The 16,248-nt window shown below is 38.2% G+C and overlaps 1 protein-coding gene across 1 annotated transcript; it reads left to right on the top strand.

Moving 5' to 3' along the window:
- Positions 1-5,544: 5,544 nt before the first annotated feature.
- On the top strand, positions 5,545-12,183 carry si:ch211-137i24.12. Its single transcript, NM_001386782.1, has 3 exons — positions 5,545-5,765; positions 9,497-9,988; positions 11,810-12,183. Exons 1-3 carry the CDS (start codon positions 5,699-5,701, stop codon positions 11,932-11,934), a joined length of 684 nt encoding a protein of 227 aa, NP_001373711.1. The 5' UTR covers positions 5,545-5,698; the 3' UTR covers positions 11,935-12,183.
- Positions 12,184-16,248: the final 4,065 nt, after the last annotated feature.

Genomic DNA, 16,248 nt, shown 5'->3' with positions numbered 1-16,248 from the left:
TAATGTGTATTTATATAGCGCATTTAATGTGTATGGCAATACACCCAAAGCGCTTCACAATCATGAGGGGGGTCTCTCCACACCACCACCGGTGTGCAGCATCCACTTGGATGATGCGACGGCAGCCACAGGACAACGGCGCCAGTGCGCTCACCACACACTGGCTATTGATGGATTTGAGAGACAGTGATAGAGCCAATTTGGTGGAAGGGGATGATTGGGAGGCCATGATCGTAAGGGCCGATAGAGGGACTTTGGCCAGGACACCGGGGTTACACCCCTGCTCTTTCACGAGAAGTGCCAAGGGATTTTTAATGACCACAGAGAGTCAGGACCTCGGTTTAACGTCTTATCCGAAAGACAGCGCCCACTGACAGTGTAGTGTCCCCTTCATTTTTACTGGGGCATAAGGACTCACATAGACCACAGGTTGAGCGCCCCCTGCTGGCCTCACTAACACCACTTCCAGCAGCAACCTAGTGTTCCCTAGTGGTCTCCCATCCAGGTACTAACCAGGTTCAGCCCTGCTTAGCTTCAGTGAGTAACCGGTCTTGGGCTGCAGGGTGATATGGCTGTGGCAAAAAAAAGGCTTAAGTCAAATTAGAAATGACGATCTCTGTGTTAAAGGCATTCGCCCCAACCCTCTTCATCCTTCACTCTCTCCTCTCAGATGGAACGGTGGGCCAAATCAAAGGTTACAATAGGCCAACTTTGGCCTGCGGGCCCTACTTTTGGCATCTCTGGATTAGGGTAAATGAAGAAACATAGAAGAATAAAACAAACTGTGAAAAAAAAGTCTAAATATGATGGACAAAATATGATTACTTTATGATAGGATTCAATAAATGAATAGTTTGACAGTTCTCAGAAAGTAAGACCTCCTGATTATTCACCCATTCATTTTCCTTCAGCTTAGTCCCTTATTTATCAGGGGACACCACAGAGGAATGAACCGCCAACTACTCCAGCATATGTTTTATGCAGCGGATGACCCTCTAGCTGCAATACTGGGGAAACCTCCTACTTAAATAAAGGTAAATAATATTATTGAGAAGAACTGTTTGAAGATCTAAAGAACATTGTATTTCATGAAGAACCTTACGTGGAATTTGAAAAGACCAGCCTGAGTCTTTAGAGATTCTCTCTTTCTCATGGCATTTCGTACAACATGGGAGTGAGTAAAATGACTGAAGATTCATTTTTGGCTGGACTATGCCTTTAAAAACAGCCATAATCAACTTAACAAAACATTAGTGTGTAAAAATATCCTGCGGCACACAGGCTCTGGAGTCTTATCTCGGATCTGTCATGATAGCGCAGCTCTTACTGTAATGTCTTACAGTAATGTAGTTGGTATTGAGCTTCTCTGTGGAGGAGGCTAAAAGTGAACCGGAACTAACTGGAGGAGTGTGTTAAAAGCCTGAGTATGATTAGCGCTCACACACTCACACACTGCAGTCGACCTTTAGGCTTAATGCACTTGGTCTTAATGCAGTCTGTCTGTCTAATGCATCTATGGGTGTAGCCTGTTGTCTTTCTTTGTCTGACTGAGATGACATAATGATCCGGAAACTTAGTTTATCCATCAACGTTATGCATTTGATGTCTGATAGAGCAAATTGTGTGTGCCTATTTTTGCAGCGACTGCTGTATTTGCTTTACACACGCCTTGTAATAAAATCATGGGTGAGCTGAACAGGCACTGAAAGAGCAGGACGTGACGTGGGACTCTTTGTAATGATCAACTGTAAAACAAATGACTTTATGCTTGTATCCTGCACATTAAAATAGCATGAGCCGTGCACATTCAAACTCATAATGGCCATGGGTAAAAGCTTTTTTAGGAGACGTATTTCCAAACAGTCACAAGTCAGCAAGCACTCAGTGAACAATTTACAAATGTAGCTTGATTGAAATATACACATATAATTGCCTGCCATACACTGAAATGATGGGTGCTTGTGTGTCAGCAAAATAGAGATGGGGAAACTTTGCTTACAAGGGTTCTCAATAACTAAATAAACATAATATGACCTATATAATCTCTTACAACTTCTTTAAAGCCCATAAAAGGCTGCTCATTATAATAATAGACTGGACTATAGAATGTGATCTGTAACAAATATTTGAGTAGACCTAAAAACACAGAAGGCATCCAAGGTTATTTTCACTGCAGTCAATACGTCCATTTACATTTGAGTGAAACAGCCAGACTATTAAAAAAAAAACAATGCAGGTCTCTCCACTTACCTACACTGTAGAAGCCATTATGGCCGCTACGTTGATGAGGACATTTAGAGCCAGAGTCTGCGCAGTAATGATCATGAGCTGTGATATCAATGTCCCATTCAAACTCCCGCAAACCTAAATAAAAAACATACAATCATGACACAACTGCTTTTATCGGACAAAAGAAAGCAAATGTATTTTAAATTTGTTTTTATTTACGTCTGTGTGATGATAACTATCTAAAATATCAGACATCATCTTTGGGAATAATTTATCTAAACTATAGTTTGATTTTGATTTATTTATTTTATTGTTTAGCTTGTATGCCACTGGTTTTCATGAGGAAAGTGAGGTTTATGAGCTATACTGCAGCCCGCCACTAGGGGGCGAGAGAAATTCAATTCAAGACGTGTAAAGACCTGTGAAAATGGTTTAAATGGGGTACAAACCAAAAATAGAAAATTCAAGGTTGACTGAAAAGCAAATTAAAATGAGCATTGCAATTGACTGGGTGGGTTTTGTAAAGGCAATGTTATATATAGAAATCTTTTGCAAATATATCGTTTTTTTGCAATTTTTTTTTTTTGCAGTTCTTTTTGTTTGCAAATTTAATTTTTGTTTCTTAAAACTTAATTTTCCCTTTGCAGCTCTTTTTTTGTAAGCAAAATCATTTCCTAATTCTCAAAAATAAATTTTCACTTTGGGATTTTTAGAGATTTGCATTTATTTATTTTTTTGCTCAATACTTTTTTTTGTTCGCAAAACCTTCTTTTATTTTGCAAGTTTAAATGGCCCTAAATTGACTTCATAGGATACCAAGGTCATTGCAACACCCTAAATTCTGCACTGCAGCACCAAACATGTTCATCGCCTTAACTGTACACTTTTTCCTCCGTTGCTTTAATGCATTTTCCTGATCAGAATTGCTGTGCACATCATAAAAGTAGGGTCTCATTCATTTGAACAAGTTGTGATTGCTTTGGAACGCAAATGCAGTTATGCTGCTTAACATTTGTTATATATTTCTCAGTGATCTTACTCACCAAAACTACACTCACCGGCCACTTTATTAGGTACACCTGTCTAACTGCTCGTTACCTCAAATTTCGTATCACCCAATCACATGGCAGAAACTCAATGCATTTAGGCATGTAGACATGGTCAAGATAATCTGCTGCAGTTCAAACTGAGCATCAGAAGAGGGAATAAAGGTGATTTAAGTGACTTTGAACTTGACGGGCTGTTCTATTTCAGAAACTGCTAATCTACTGGGATTTTCATGCACAACCATGGTTAACAGAGAATGGTCCGAAAAACAGAAAATATGCAGTGAGTGAAAGTTCTGTGGTTTCAAATGCTTTGTTAATGCCAGAGGTCAGAGGAAAATGGCCAGCCTGGTTCCAGCTGATAGAAAGGCAACAGTAACTCGAATAACCACTCGTTACAACAGAGGTATGCAGAAGAGCATCACTGTATGCACAACGCGTCAAAAAGCAATGCCATGAAAGATATAGGCGGTTCTGAAGGCAAAAGGGGATCCAACCCGGTACTAGTAAGGTGTACCTAATAAAGTGGCTGGCGAGTGTAGTCATTACGCAGTTCATTGCAAAAGTTCTTCAATGCTAAATTATTAATCTAGTTGTCATAAACAGTAAAACATTTGCCATACATTGTCCAGTTCTCTAAAATAGCTCAAAGTTACAGCTCATTCACTCACTCACACATTAATTCAGCTTATTTCCAGCTTTATCATGGGTTGTCACAGTGGAATGATCCACCAGCTCGGACTGAGGACAACACAAGGAGACCTTACAAGGTCTCATAATGAATGAACAACAGGGTCAACAGTTGAGAGGAGGAAGAAGAGGAATAAGAAGAAGAGGTGTAGAGAAACATATCGCTGTTGAGGACATAGGGGCACATCTAATGAAATAAGGGCCACTATAGTTGTCAATCATGGCCTTAAAATGGTGGAGGACGTGATGTGGAAGAGAAAATGTGGCCTGACTAACTGGCACATCCCCTGTAGATCAAATGCACTGCAATTGCTCATACACAGAGCTGTAAAGAGAAGGAAAGTTCTACTGAACAGGTGTGTGCCATAATAATTTAGCATTATAAAGCATGGTGAGTGTACAAATCTTTTATTTATTTATCTTTGGTCAGACTACTAGTCATATTGTAACTTCTATCTGTCTATTTCAGTCAATTTTCCACAATGTGTAAACTTGTACTTTTGAAATAACCCATACAAAAGGCATCTTTATGCATTTCAATAGAGTAAGTTGTCATCCAAACTGTTGCCATAGTCAAATTTGCAGAGTGTGCTGTTATATCTTGACTTGGCATCCTTCATTCATTCATTTTCCTTTAGCTTGCTTAGTCTCTTTATTCATCAGGGGTCGCCACAGTGGAATGAACTGCCAATTTATCCAGCGTATGTTTTACACAATAGATGCCCTCCCAGCTGCAACCCAGTATTGGGAAACACCCATACACACTTATTCACACACATACACAACCAGAGAAAACCCAAGTCAACAGGGAGAACATGCTAACTCCATACAGAAATGCCAACTGAGCCAGCCGGGGCTCAAACCAGCAATCTTCTTGCTGTGAGGCGACAGTGCTAACCACTGAGCCACCGTGTCACCCGACTGGTTTATGAACAAACAAGAAAGAAACAAGTTCTTTTGATCTTGATGGCATTGATATGTTCATTGAAAATTACTTTTGAGAGATCTAGAGAAATTGTTTTGGGAAATCCACATCCTTTTTTTTTTTTGAGAAAGGCACCGAAGTGACTGAGAAAAAACAAATTAAATACATTTTCACCACTTTAATTGAAAAGTTTCAATTTTAGTAATCAGCTGCAGCTTTGGTTTTGAAAGAGCGTTCTCCTAAAACTGCCTTGACAAGATTCAGATTGTATACCAGGTGACCTTATTATTTAGTTTGCTGCGTTGCTATAACCGCACGCATCTTGCGTTTCAAATATTCCACTCTCTAATCTGTCCATTCCACCACTCTTTACATTGAGTGAAAGAGAGTTGAGTTTCAGGCTGGTTAGCATCAACTCAACACAACATACCACATCCATTTGTCATCAGTGCTGATCTCCCCATAATAGACTCTGTAGACACTTTGTAGGCTCTAGAGGGATCACATTGCTCTAGTGGGAGATTTTAAGCCAGAATCTAGAGAACAGAATAAAGACCCATCGACAACAGACAGACGGACGGACGGACGGACGGACGGACGGACGGACGGACAGATAGATAGATAGATAGATAGATAGATAGATAGATAGATAGATAGATAGACAGGCAGATAAAGAGATATTAGGTGTACAATTAATGGTATGTGGGTGGACAGGGACTAAAGTGTGCATGTGTTGGTGTGGGAGGGGAGATAAAGTGTAACTCTTGTCAGCTTGGTGTCAGAGACTGTGACACTTCTCCCAGACAGAATGGCTTTCTTCAATCTCTTAGCTTCTAGAGCATTACTTAGTCACCTTTTCCACCCTGCCCTTCCAGGTAAGACTATATTTTCCTCTTAGCGGTAATAGCTTTCTCATTTCTAATGACTTATATTGACACACTGAGAAAACTAAAAATAAACGAGCATACTTCAGTTTTTTCCTCTCTGAACAAGACATTATTACCATGACAAAACATCATATAGACATGTGTAAATGCCAAGCAGGAGTAACTGAGTGGTTTATGGTCACAAATCTTTTATACTAAACGTTTACTGACTGTTTTACAGCAGCTTGACTTATGTTTATGGAAGCAGTATTTTCTGAGATATTAATGAGAAGACATGGCGTATGAGAGAGAAACCCGTAACCATATCTTGCACTATATTGTACATCAGTGCTGTGTTTACAACATATTAGTCATATCAGTTGAACATTTTTGAGTTCACTGAGTGGAGTAACGTCAAATCGGTTTACTATTAGCCTTGATTTAGAAAATTCATTCTGAGCTGCTAAACTACCGTTGACCAAATAAAGCAAAGGTTGGAGGATTTACCATGCACGTAGGAGTTTTGATATTTTAATCCTTGCGACTTTTGAGTCTCTAATTTTAGTAAAGGACTTAGTGTGACCATAACACTATGCAAGCCCCTGTATTTATAGTGTGAGTGTGTATATGTGTGAATTTTCCTTGATTAGTTCGAATGTTCTTGAGCGGTTACTATTGCATGTAAATCATTTTCATGTTTGGTTTTATGTTGTGAGATTGAGTTTAGCTAATTTCATATTATTTGTTTGCATAATATACATATTTAATTTGAGGTTTCCTCTTTTATATACATACTGTACAGAGGAGATCAATATTAGGGTCAGGACACCCAGAGCAGACAGTTGGCCATTGGGCTTAGTTGGGTAGACAGTCTGTGTCGGTCTGGCTAGTTGGTTTGGTGTGTTCCACACGTCACCTCTCATTGGGTTAATGTGAGAGCTTGTTGGCCCGATTCAGCATGTTGAATCAATGTCAGCTGAAGAGTGCACACTGATTGGTTAATCAGTAAGGAATCAAAGTGCAAGAAGATCTAGCTTGTAAACAATTAAAGTCTGAAAAAAAACACAAAGTGGCCGGCTGTAATTTTGCGACACTTCACTAATTTTTGCATACAATATAGATTAATAGATAATCAGACATGTTTACAAGTACTGTGAAAATGGTACTAAATGCTACTTTGTTTACACTGTGTGTGTCAGAAGTTCCAGTTTCTTTTTGTGGAACAACAGGACAGATTACTGCCCATAAACATTTTAATTTCTATTATAATATCTATGGCTGGAGTTAAAAATGCCTACTACTCTTATAGGTACTAAATTTGAATCTGAATTTACTACATGACCATTAGAAAAAGAATGTTCTATTCAGTATGAATGTGAGTAGTATGAATGTAATTCAGACATACTACATCTGTCATTTGTCATTGTCATGTAATCTACCTGCATCAGCCACGTCACTTCACTCCTGTTCATGAATGATTTCACGTGGTATCATAGCATAACATAGTATCCATTGGATATACACTTCAGAATCTAGCCGGAAGCTGTTTATCAAATGCTATGAAGTCAGACATACTATTAAGCTCAAATACTGTTTTCAGTATACTATATAGTAAGGAAGCATGCTATTTCGGACACAACCTATGCCTTTGGAGAAATGTAGAACGTGTGACTGATTTCTGAAAATCATGAAATCATGAAATCACCCTAATGACATACGAGTCTCCACATTTATCCTGTGGGCTCGCCTGCACCTGCCGGTGACCTACTCAGATCTGCAGCTTGACCACGATGGACAGCCAGCGTTTTCAAGCCTCCAGAGCCTAGACTGCAGCACTGCACAAGAAATTTGGCCAGAGGACAACTGATCATGCCAAACTGAGCCTGATTTTTCTGTTGTTTTTTTCATTACTTTTGTCAATTGGTAAAGTTTGTTCCTCGCTGCAGTCACCACTGGCTTGCTTGGTTTGGGACTTGTGGAGCTGCGCATCGATGGATCTGCTCTTCAGTGTTTTGGCTTTGAGCCGTAACATTTACATTACACTGAATTGATCTAAACTGAACTTCTAATCTAAAAACTGGACTGTGGTGGTTTCAGTTTAATTGAACTTCTACGTTAAGCTGCTTTGACAATCTACATTGTACAAGTGCTATAAAGATGAATTTAATTAATTTTGCAGTTGCGGAAAGACAAATCCCCTCACGTTGGTGCAGAACAATGTTTGGTGCGTTCATGCACAATTTTTGGGTCAAGATAGGACCAAATGCTAGCCAACTTGTGGCCACAACACTATTAGTTTCCATCTGTGCTAGTTCTTTGGCATCAGCTTATTGTACACAACCATTTGGAAAATCTACAACTTGCTGAATTTCGAGGTCACTGCTTAGTCCTATTTGAATAAATTTCCACACTCCCCAGGGAAATGGTGAATCATTTCTGAAAAAATAAACTGATTTCAGACTAAATCAGTCATAATCAGTTCGCAATATGCATACAAGGAATATAATCAGGATTTAACTCAAAATGAAAACAAAATAAAAGTTACTGAAGCTATAGTTTTCAAATATGGGAAGTAAACACATAAATGGTGGAATCTTATATAAGACAAAACTATAATGGATGTATGAAATTATGAGAGAATATAAAGATGATCTCATTGTTTACATGGCTCTACAGGCTATGCAGTATAACTTAGCCAAATATTTGTCATCTTCAGAGTGCTCGGGTTGTTCACTGGTTCTTTTGCCACATCACAATTCACATCTCCCATAATCTACAGTTATGCTGGCTGTCTTGGAATGCTGTTGCACCTAGTGTGTTCATCAAACACACTAGGCATGCAGTGACTTGACATTTAAGATCATTTGACATTGTAATGTGAAGCCCTCTGCATTAACCAATCAGCAGAAAGAATCAAAAGGCCAGACTAACCTTTGCTGAGGAGCATGTTGTGTAGACACACACAAAAACTGGTCCAAATTTCACATTTAATGATGAATACAAGATTAAGTAATTTAGGTCCGATGAGAAACCTGTTCATCATAAAACTGGAATGAGACTGAGCCAATAGCGTGAGCAGAAATCAGTGAATGGTGGAGGAAAGAGCATCCTGGTTTGAGGGATTTTTTTTCTGCAGCAGGGGTTTGGCCACTTATACAGACACATGACAGAAAGAGTGCAAATGTTTATCAGAAGCTTCTTCTACATGTGATTCTTTCTCTGTTTTCATCATCAATTAATCAGCAATTTCCATGCAGGACAATGAGCCTGTACACATCAAAATGAATAAAGCAGAAGCTGAAAACATTGAAATAATAAAGTGGCCAGCCCAGAGTTCTGATGTCTACCAGATTGAAATTCTTTGGGAAATCCTTGGCAAAAGAGTTATGACTCTAAGAGGAAGTCTAAACTGTTGAAAATTTTGAAAGAAAAGTGAACAAAAGCACAGATGAGGAGTTTGAGAGGCCAAGGATGTCCTTTGGCCGCATATGTGCTAAAGTCATTGAAAGCTAGGGCCTCCAAACCTCCTACTCATTTTTGATCGCTGTACTATTCAGAAGTTCACAATCTTTCTTTATGCTTTAATCTTTGCTGTTCTCTTATTTTGATCATAGTGTTTCCTTCAGATTTTTATACAATAAAAATTAAGTTTTGATAAACTGTCCTCTTAATCTGATCTCTACAGTAATTATTAATTGTATGATCTTTGCACAGACAAATTTCTGTTCTTTTCTTGGCAGCTGGGCTCCTTTCTCTCTGTTTGCTTGTAAATGCGAGCATCATCACCAATCACACTCAAACACCCCTCACCATCCTCATCACATCTTCAACAGAGCCTTCACCCGCTCAGCCTGATGATTATCCTTCTGATCCTCAGGGGGCGCTGTATTTACAACAGCCTCCAAAGGCAAAAGCTGTGGAAGGGAAGGATGTGGTGTTACCCTGTTTTTTAAATAAAAGTGATGTGGATGAAGCACATGCTGTGGAGAGGGTGAGGTGGTACATGAAGAATGTGGAGGGACGGAGGACTGTGCTGAATGGAAATAAGACAGTGGGGGACGGGTTTGCCGGCCGTGTGTTTCTGTCTGGTGATCTGTCAATGGGAGATCTTTCCCTGACATTGAGGAACATTTCGGTGGATGATCGAGGCCTGTATCTCTGTGCGTTCATTTCAGGACACTCGACTGTTGTTCAGGGAACCGGGACCAAACTCAGCATCCGTAAAGAGATGGGTAAGAGAAAACGAAAAGAATTTCTGCAAAGAAATGAGCTAAAATAGCAATATCACCATAGATCCCTTCATTTATTACTTAAACAAAATCTTTCTATGGGCTACAAAAAATTGTGATGCATGTTCAGTTCACACAAAACAATTAAATTCTATCATCATTTATTCACTCTTCACTTGTTCAAAACCTATTGGAGTTTCTGACAACTGTTGAACTCAAATAAAAGACGTACTGAAGAATGGTGGAAAGCAGGAGCTAGTGACTTCCATAGTATTTTTGTTCCTACCATATGGATGTCAATGGCTACCAGTTTCCAACAATATTTCAAACATGCCACTGCCTACAAAAAAGTCTCTTTGAGCTAAATCTGAAACTCAACAAAGTCGGATATTTTTTACTTCTTCAGCTGAAAAAGTGCAGTTTTTGCCATTTACAGACATCGAACTTTCTGCTGCTACGAGTGTGATATTGTGATTATACAACAGTTCGACGGCATAATTGTGCATAAAACAGAAAATCAAACATAGGAGTCTAAAAACCCTTTTTACGAGGAACTAGTTTCTTCTGCCATTCATTCACATCTGCAGCTAAGAGTCAGAACAGCAGAAACTGTTGCCAGATCACAAATGTCACTTTAGAGCTAGTATTTGAAAGAATCTCTAGCATAATGTCTAAAGTGATGACAAAACAGGTCATTTTGGCTGACATTTGGAGATTTTAAGAGTAAACGGCATGAAATGCCATCAGTCTGCAGAGATTTCCTAGTATTTTTCTGTTGCAATCGGGAGATCACAATAATTAACCCTGAAAAAGCCATAGTAAAACAAACACTTCCAATTTCTGTGGTGTAAATACAGCACAACAACAAACAAAAGAGAACGCTCGACCCAGAATATTACTTATCTGATTTATTGTTTGTTCAGCTGTAGTTTAAAATTTATGCTGAAAAAATTTGTTTTTCTACCCTAAGGACTTATAAAGCAGCATTATGCGGTATTATGAGGTCTCTGTCACCATCTTGTGGTGAAATGTCAATCGTCACTTTCTTTGGTCTGCTCAGACAGGCTGACGATGGCCGATGCACTGAATCCGATGCTCCAAAATTGTAAATATTTAAAACATGCACTATCCTTATAAAGAAACTGCATGGTTGCAATTTAAACCACTACATTCTCAACAAAAAAAGCCTCAGGTACATTATGTTGTCCAACAGCTGCAATATTTGTCAAACTGTAGAGTGTCCTCTATACTGTAGGAGTGCTGTTATTTGCTTAATATCACACAAATATCAGCCAAAAGGATTCAAGAACTAGACAGAACTGTTGTAAAAAATGCCAGTATCAGGGTTTATATATATATATACAGTATATATCCGCTTAAATTATTATTGTCCACTGTTCTGTCATCATAAGGCCAGTGGATGGCGGTGAGCCCAGGCGCAAGATCCTTTTCATCGCTGCTTGTTTAGTATGGTGAAAAGTACAGCACAATCAAATCAACAAATAAACAAAATCAAGCACATATATAGTTAACCTGCATTTATACAACATATAGAGTATTTTCAAATTAATATAATTTGTTAATATAATAGATTTTGATCTAATTGAATCTGATCAACAAAATAACTTAAGACTTAAAGACTTGAAATAAATTAAATCTAAACCGACTTTTAATAGCTAAATGTTGACAGAACAAGCTTGAACTAGGTGATCACTAGATGACCACAGTGGTAATCTTTGAAAAATATGTATGAAGTATTAGAAAAGCAATTATATTTGTTTGAGACTGTTAAAGATGACTGATAGTATAATGTTTTTTCTTCAGGTTGGATGGAAGAGTCTGTTGGCATTATAATTGGCATTACTGTGGCAGTAGTTGGCGTGGCAGCAGGACTGGTTGCTGTGATACTGACTCAGTTCAAGAACAAACTTAACTGCCTGCAGAAATGATGCAGGAGCGAATAGCATAGAGTACAGTGGTTTCAGCAAAGGCCAAAGGTAAAAGAAAACAAACAGTACACTGCCAAGACCTGACCAGAGCGCAGAGAATGACCGCAGTGAACGGGGAGACCTTTCACTCAGCCCAGATTGTGAATGATGATATATATACAATTACATACACAGACAGATCAAGTGACCCCCTCAACATGTACACCCTTAAAAATAAAGGTTCTGAAGGGAGTTTCTGCACTAGGGCCACTGAACAGCCATTTCTGCTCCTACAAAGAACTTCACAGTGATCAGTTCTTACAATACGTTTTCTATGAAGAAACGTTTTATAGTCTAAAGAACACACTTTTCTGCTTCCAAAAAGCTTTAGCTGAAGTTCCCATTTGTGTTGAGGGTTCTTTGTGGAAACAACTACTGTATGTCATTATCAGTGGTGTAAAGTAAAAAATTACAAATATTTGAAGTACTGTAATACTCAACAACCTCAAGACATGGGTGCTTTATAAATGCAGCAAGCCTTTTGAAAGCATTAAAAGTGTCCAAGATGATGTCCAAAATCTAGCACTAAATGCACTACAGAATGTTACGTTTACACACACACACACACACACACAAATTACATGTAAACATATCAGCTTTTCACAATGTAATACTCAATACTCTTACTGTAAGTATTTTTAAAAGGGCTATATTGACCTTAAAATGGATTTTGAAAAAATAAAAACTGATTTTGTTCTGGCCAAAAAAAAACTAATTAAAGCTGCAAGCAGCGATGAAAGGGACCTCGCACCCAGGCTTACCGCAGCCCAGTGGCCTTTCATTTTGACACTATATCAATTTAAGCTGTTTTATATAATAATAAAAAAAAACAAAGTCACTGATTTATGCCAAATTTCCTCTTGTCAGCAGGTGGCGCTATGACTGTGACTCAATATTGGAATCGAACATGAGAATTTTTAGGCATAACACTTTCTCTAGAAGAAAAAATATTTTACAGACATGCTGTGAAAATGTCTTTGCTCTGTTAAAACATTTGGGAAATATTTAAAAAAGAAAATTCAAAGGGGTTTAATAAATCTGACTTCAACTGTATCTGTTTAAATGCTCCGTTTTTTTTTTTAATGCTTTGTTTTCATCTATATGCATGAGTGCATGGTTTTAGTTTTAAAGGGATAGTTCACCCAAAAAAAGGAAATTCTTTCATCATTTACTTACCATTGACTTGTTCCAAATCAGTTTGAGTTTTTTGCTCTGTTGAACACAAAACCATTGACACATATACATATATATATATATATATATATATATATATATATATATATATATATATATATAGTAAAACAAATCCTATGGAAGTCAGTTACAGGTTTTCAACATTCTTCAAAATATCTTATTTTCTGTTTTATAGAAAAAAACTCAAATTGGCATGGGAAATTTAATAGGTAAGCAAATGATGACACAACTGAAGTTTTTAAAAATTAAAATACAAAATGTATTGACATTTTTTTTTATAATTTGCTGTTGATTTGCTCAAAAAGATCTCTATATCATCAAGAGCCACAGTTGTTAATTGTATTTTGTCTGAATATGAAGAGTTCAGATGCAAAAACCTCTAAAAGCCATTTGAAATTTCCTTAAAATAATTTGCCTTTTCATCAGACTCCTGCATGTAGGTTCAGTAATTCCATGTTTAGGGGAAAGAATACACTCTTTTAAAGTTTTTAAAATGATGGAGCGTCACGATGGCACAGTGGGTAGCACGATCACTTTGCAGCAAGAAGGTTGTGGTTTGAGCCCCGGCTGGTTTGTCAGTTGGCATTTCTGTGTGGAGTATGCATGTTCTCCCTGTGTTGGCGGGGGTTTCCTCCGGGTGCTCTGGTTTCCCCCACAGTCCAAAGACATGCTGTACAGGTGAATTGATTAAGCTAAATTGGCCGTAGTGTATATATTTTTTAAAGACTATGTATGGTTGTTTCTCGGTGTTGGGTTGCATGCGCTGCGAAAAACATTTGCTGGATAAGATGACGGTTCATCCCGCTGTGGCGATCCCTGATTAATAAAGGGGCTAAGCCGAAAATAAAATAAATAAATGAATGACTTGTTTGATGTCCCTGTTGGTAAGAAAATTAAAAGGAAATGTACATTTTTGGGTGAACCATTCCTTTAAAGACATTTTTTATTCATTTACAATTTTTATTTTTTTAGTTTCATAATGATGTGATACCATCACCAGATCAGAAACAGATCCTGCATCAGGAGACAACATGCAATATGTTTACTCTCAGGAGAAGTCAGCTCTAAATTCTCGTGTGCTTCAGTATTCTGTTTTGATTAAAAAAACTTAATTAAAGTTCCTCATTTTCACCTGCATGCCTTCTGTAAGATCCACCAGGGCCTTCGCTTCAGAAATAGCCAGTTGTAAACTGTTTTGGCTGTACGGTTTTTTGTCTCATGGGCTTAGGCTTATTTGCTGTGAAAATCACTATCTGTCCTTTTGACACAAATAAACAAGTTTCATAATTCACATCGTCTCCGGTGACTTGTGTCTCATGCAACTACACCACAGCCTGACAAATTCCCACAAAGCCAACGCAACACAAGGCAGTCTCTGAGCAAAGCAAAGCTTGTAAGCGTGGGTTGTAACAACTCGACATATTTTTAAGACACTGAACATCGTGGTTGAATTTCATTTTTAGAATTGTACTAACACTGTAATGTGTATTTGCTAAAACATTGAAAAGAACTGTGACATTAATCGACGAGACTGACAGTGACCAATGTTGTGTTTTGCAAGTCGTTTCTGATAAGGAGGTAAAATTCCAAATGTGCGAATATAAAACCAACTTTATCTAACTACTTGCTGGGTTTGATAAATTTTACTGCACAACAACTATATAAATTCATACTAACCGTTCAGAAATGCCTGGTAATGTCGTAAGCTTTGCTCTTCGTCTCCATCGTTTGTTCATCGTTGCTTGACATTCACTTGAGTTCTTGTTACTCTAGTGTCACAATAGCGTTCAAAGACGCCGCCATCTCTGGCTATTATTGCAAACAGCCGCTCATTTTCATAGACACACAAAAAAGATGTGGGGCAAATTTCACAATATCTAAGTATTTCCACATTTTTTAAATGATCTTTGGAATTTAATCTTTAAAAACACATTTTGGAGACACCAGAAATTTTACATCTAACGATAACAATTTATGATAAATACTCACCGGCCACTTTATTAGGTACACCTGTCCAACTGCTCGTTAACGCACATTTATAATCAGCCAATCACATGGCAGCAACTTCATGCATTCAGGCATGTAGACAAGGTCAAGACGATATTCAGCACTCCAAAACTTCAAACCAAGCATCAGAATGAGGAAGAACAGGGATTTAAGTTACTTTCAATGTGGTATGGTTGCTGGTGTCAGACTAGCATTAACTGTTGATCTACTGCAATTTTCATGCACAACCATCTCTAGGGTTTACAGAGAATGGTCCAAAAAAAGAAAAAATATCTAGTAAGTGGCAGTTCTTTGGGGGCAAATGCCTTGAGGTTGATGTCAGAGGTGAACTAAGAATGGCCAGACTGGTTAGAGCTGATAGAAAGGCAACAGTAACTCAAATAACACTCGTTACAACAGAGGTCTGCAGAAGAGCATCTCTGAACACACAACACGTCCAACCTTGAGGCGGAGGGGCTACAGCAGCAGAAGACCACATCGGGTGCCACTCCTGTCAGCTAAGAACAGGAAACTGAGGCTACAATTCACACAGGCTCACCAAATTTAAACAATAGAAGATAGCTAAAACGTTGCCTGGTCTGATGAGTCTCGATTTCTGCTGCAACATTTGGTTGGTAGGGTAAGAATTTGGTGTCAACAACATAAAAGCATGGATCCACCCTGCCTTGTATCAACAGTTCAGGCTGGTGGTGTAATAGTGGTTCTCAGACTGGTTTCTTGACTAACAATGAGTTCACTGTACTCAAATGGTCACAGTCATCAGATCTCAATTCAATAGAGCACCTTTAAGATGAGGGAGAACAGGAGATTCACATCATGGATGTGCAGCCAACAAATCATGTCAATATGAAACAAAATCTCTGAGGAATATTTCCTGTACCTTGTTGAATCTACGCCACAAAGGATTAAGGTAGTTCTGAAGGCAAAAGAGGGTCCAAATAAAGTGGCCGGCGAGTGTATGTCTCCTTCGATGACAATTATGTTGCGTAATGTTGGGTCTCAAAGAGTTTCATGGCAGTTATAATTGTATATGACTTTTAAAGACATTTTAACACCTTTTTATTAACATAACTT

This window comes from Danio rerio, chromosome 5 (genome assembly GCF_049306965.1).
Source record: "Danio rerio strain Tuebingen ecotype United States chromosome 5, GRCz12tu, whole genome shotgun sequence".
NCBI classification, from domain to species: domain Eukaryota; kingdom Metazoa; phylum Chordata; class Actinopteri; order Cypriniformes; family Danionidae; genus Danio; species Danio rerio.
The sequence above is the reverse complement of the archived record's forward strand: the minus strand, read 5'-3'. Positions and strand labels throughout refer to the sequence as shown.

Excerpts from the sequence above, each read along its gene's own strand:
- si:ch211-137i24.12 (NM_001386782.1), top strand. The coding sequence starts at position 5,699 with ATGGCTTTCTTCAATCTCTTAGCTTCTAGAGCATTACTTAGTCACCTT. Across the intron at positions 5,766-9,496 it reads TTTCCACCCTGCCCTTCCAG|CTGGGCTCCTTTCTCTCTGT; the intron begins GTAAGACTATAT and ends TTTTCTTGGCAG. Across the intron at positions 9,989-11,809 it reads CAGCATCCGTAAAGAGATGG|GTTGGATGGAAGAGTCTGTT; the intron begins GTAAGAGAAAAC and ends TTTTTTCTTCAG.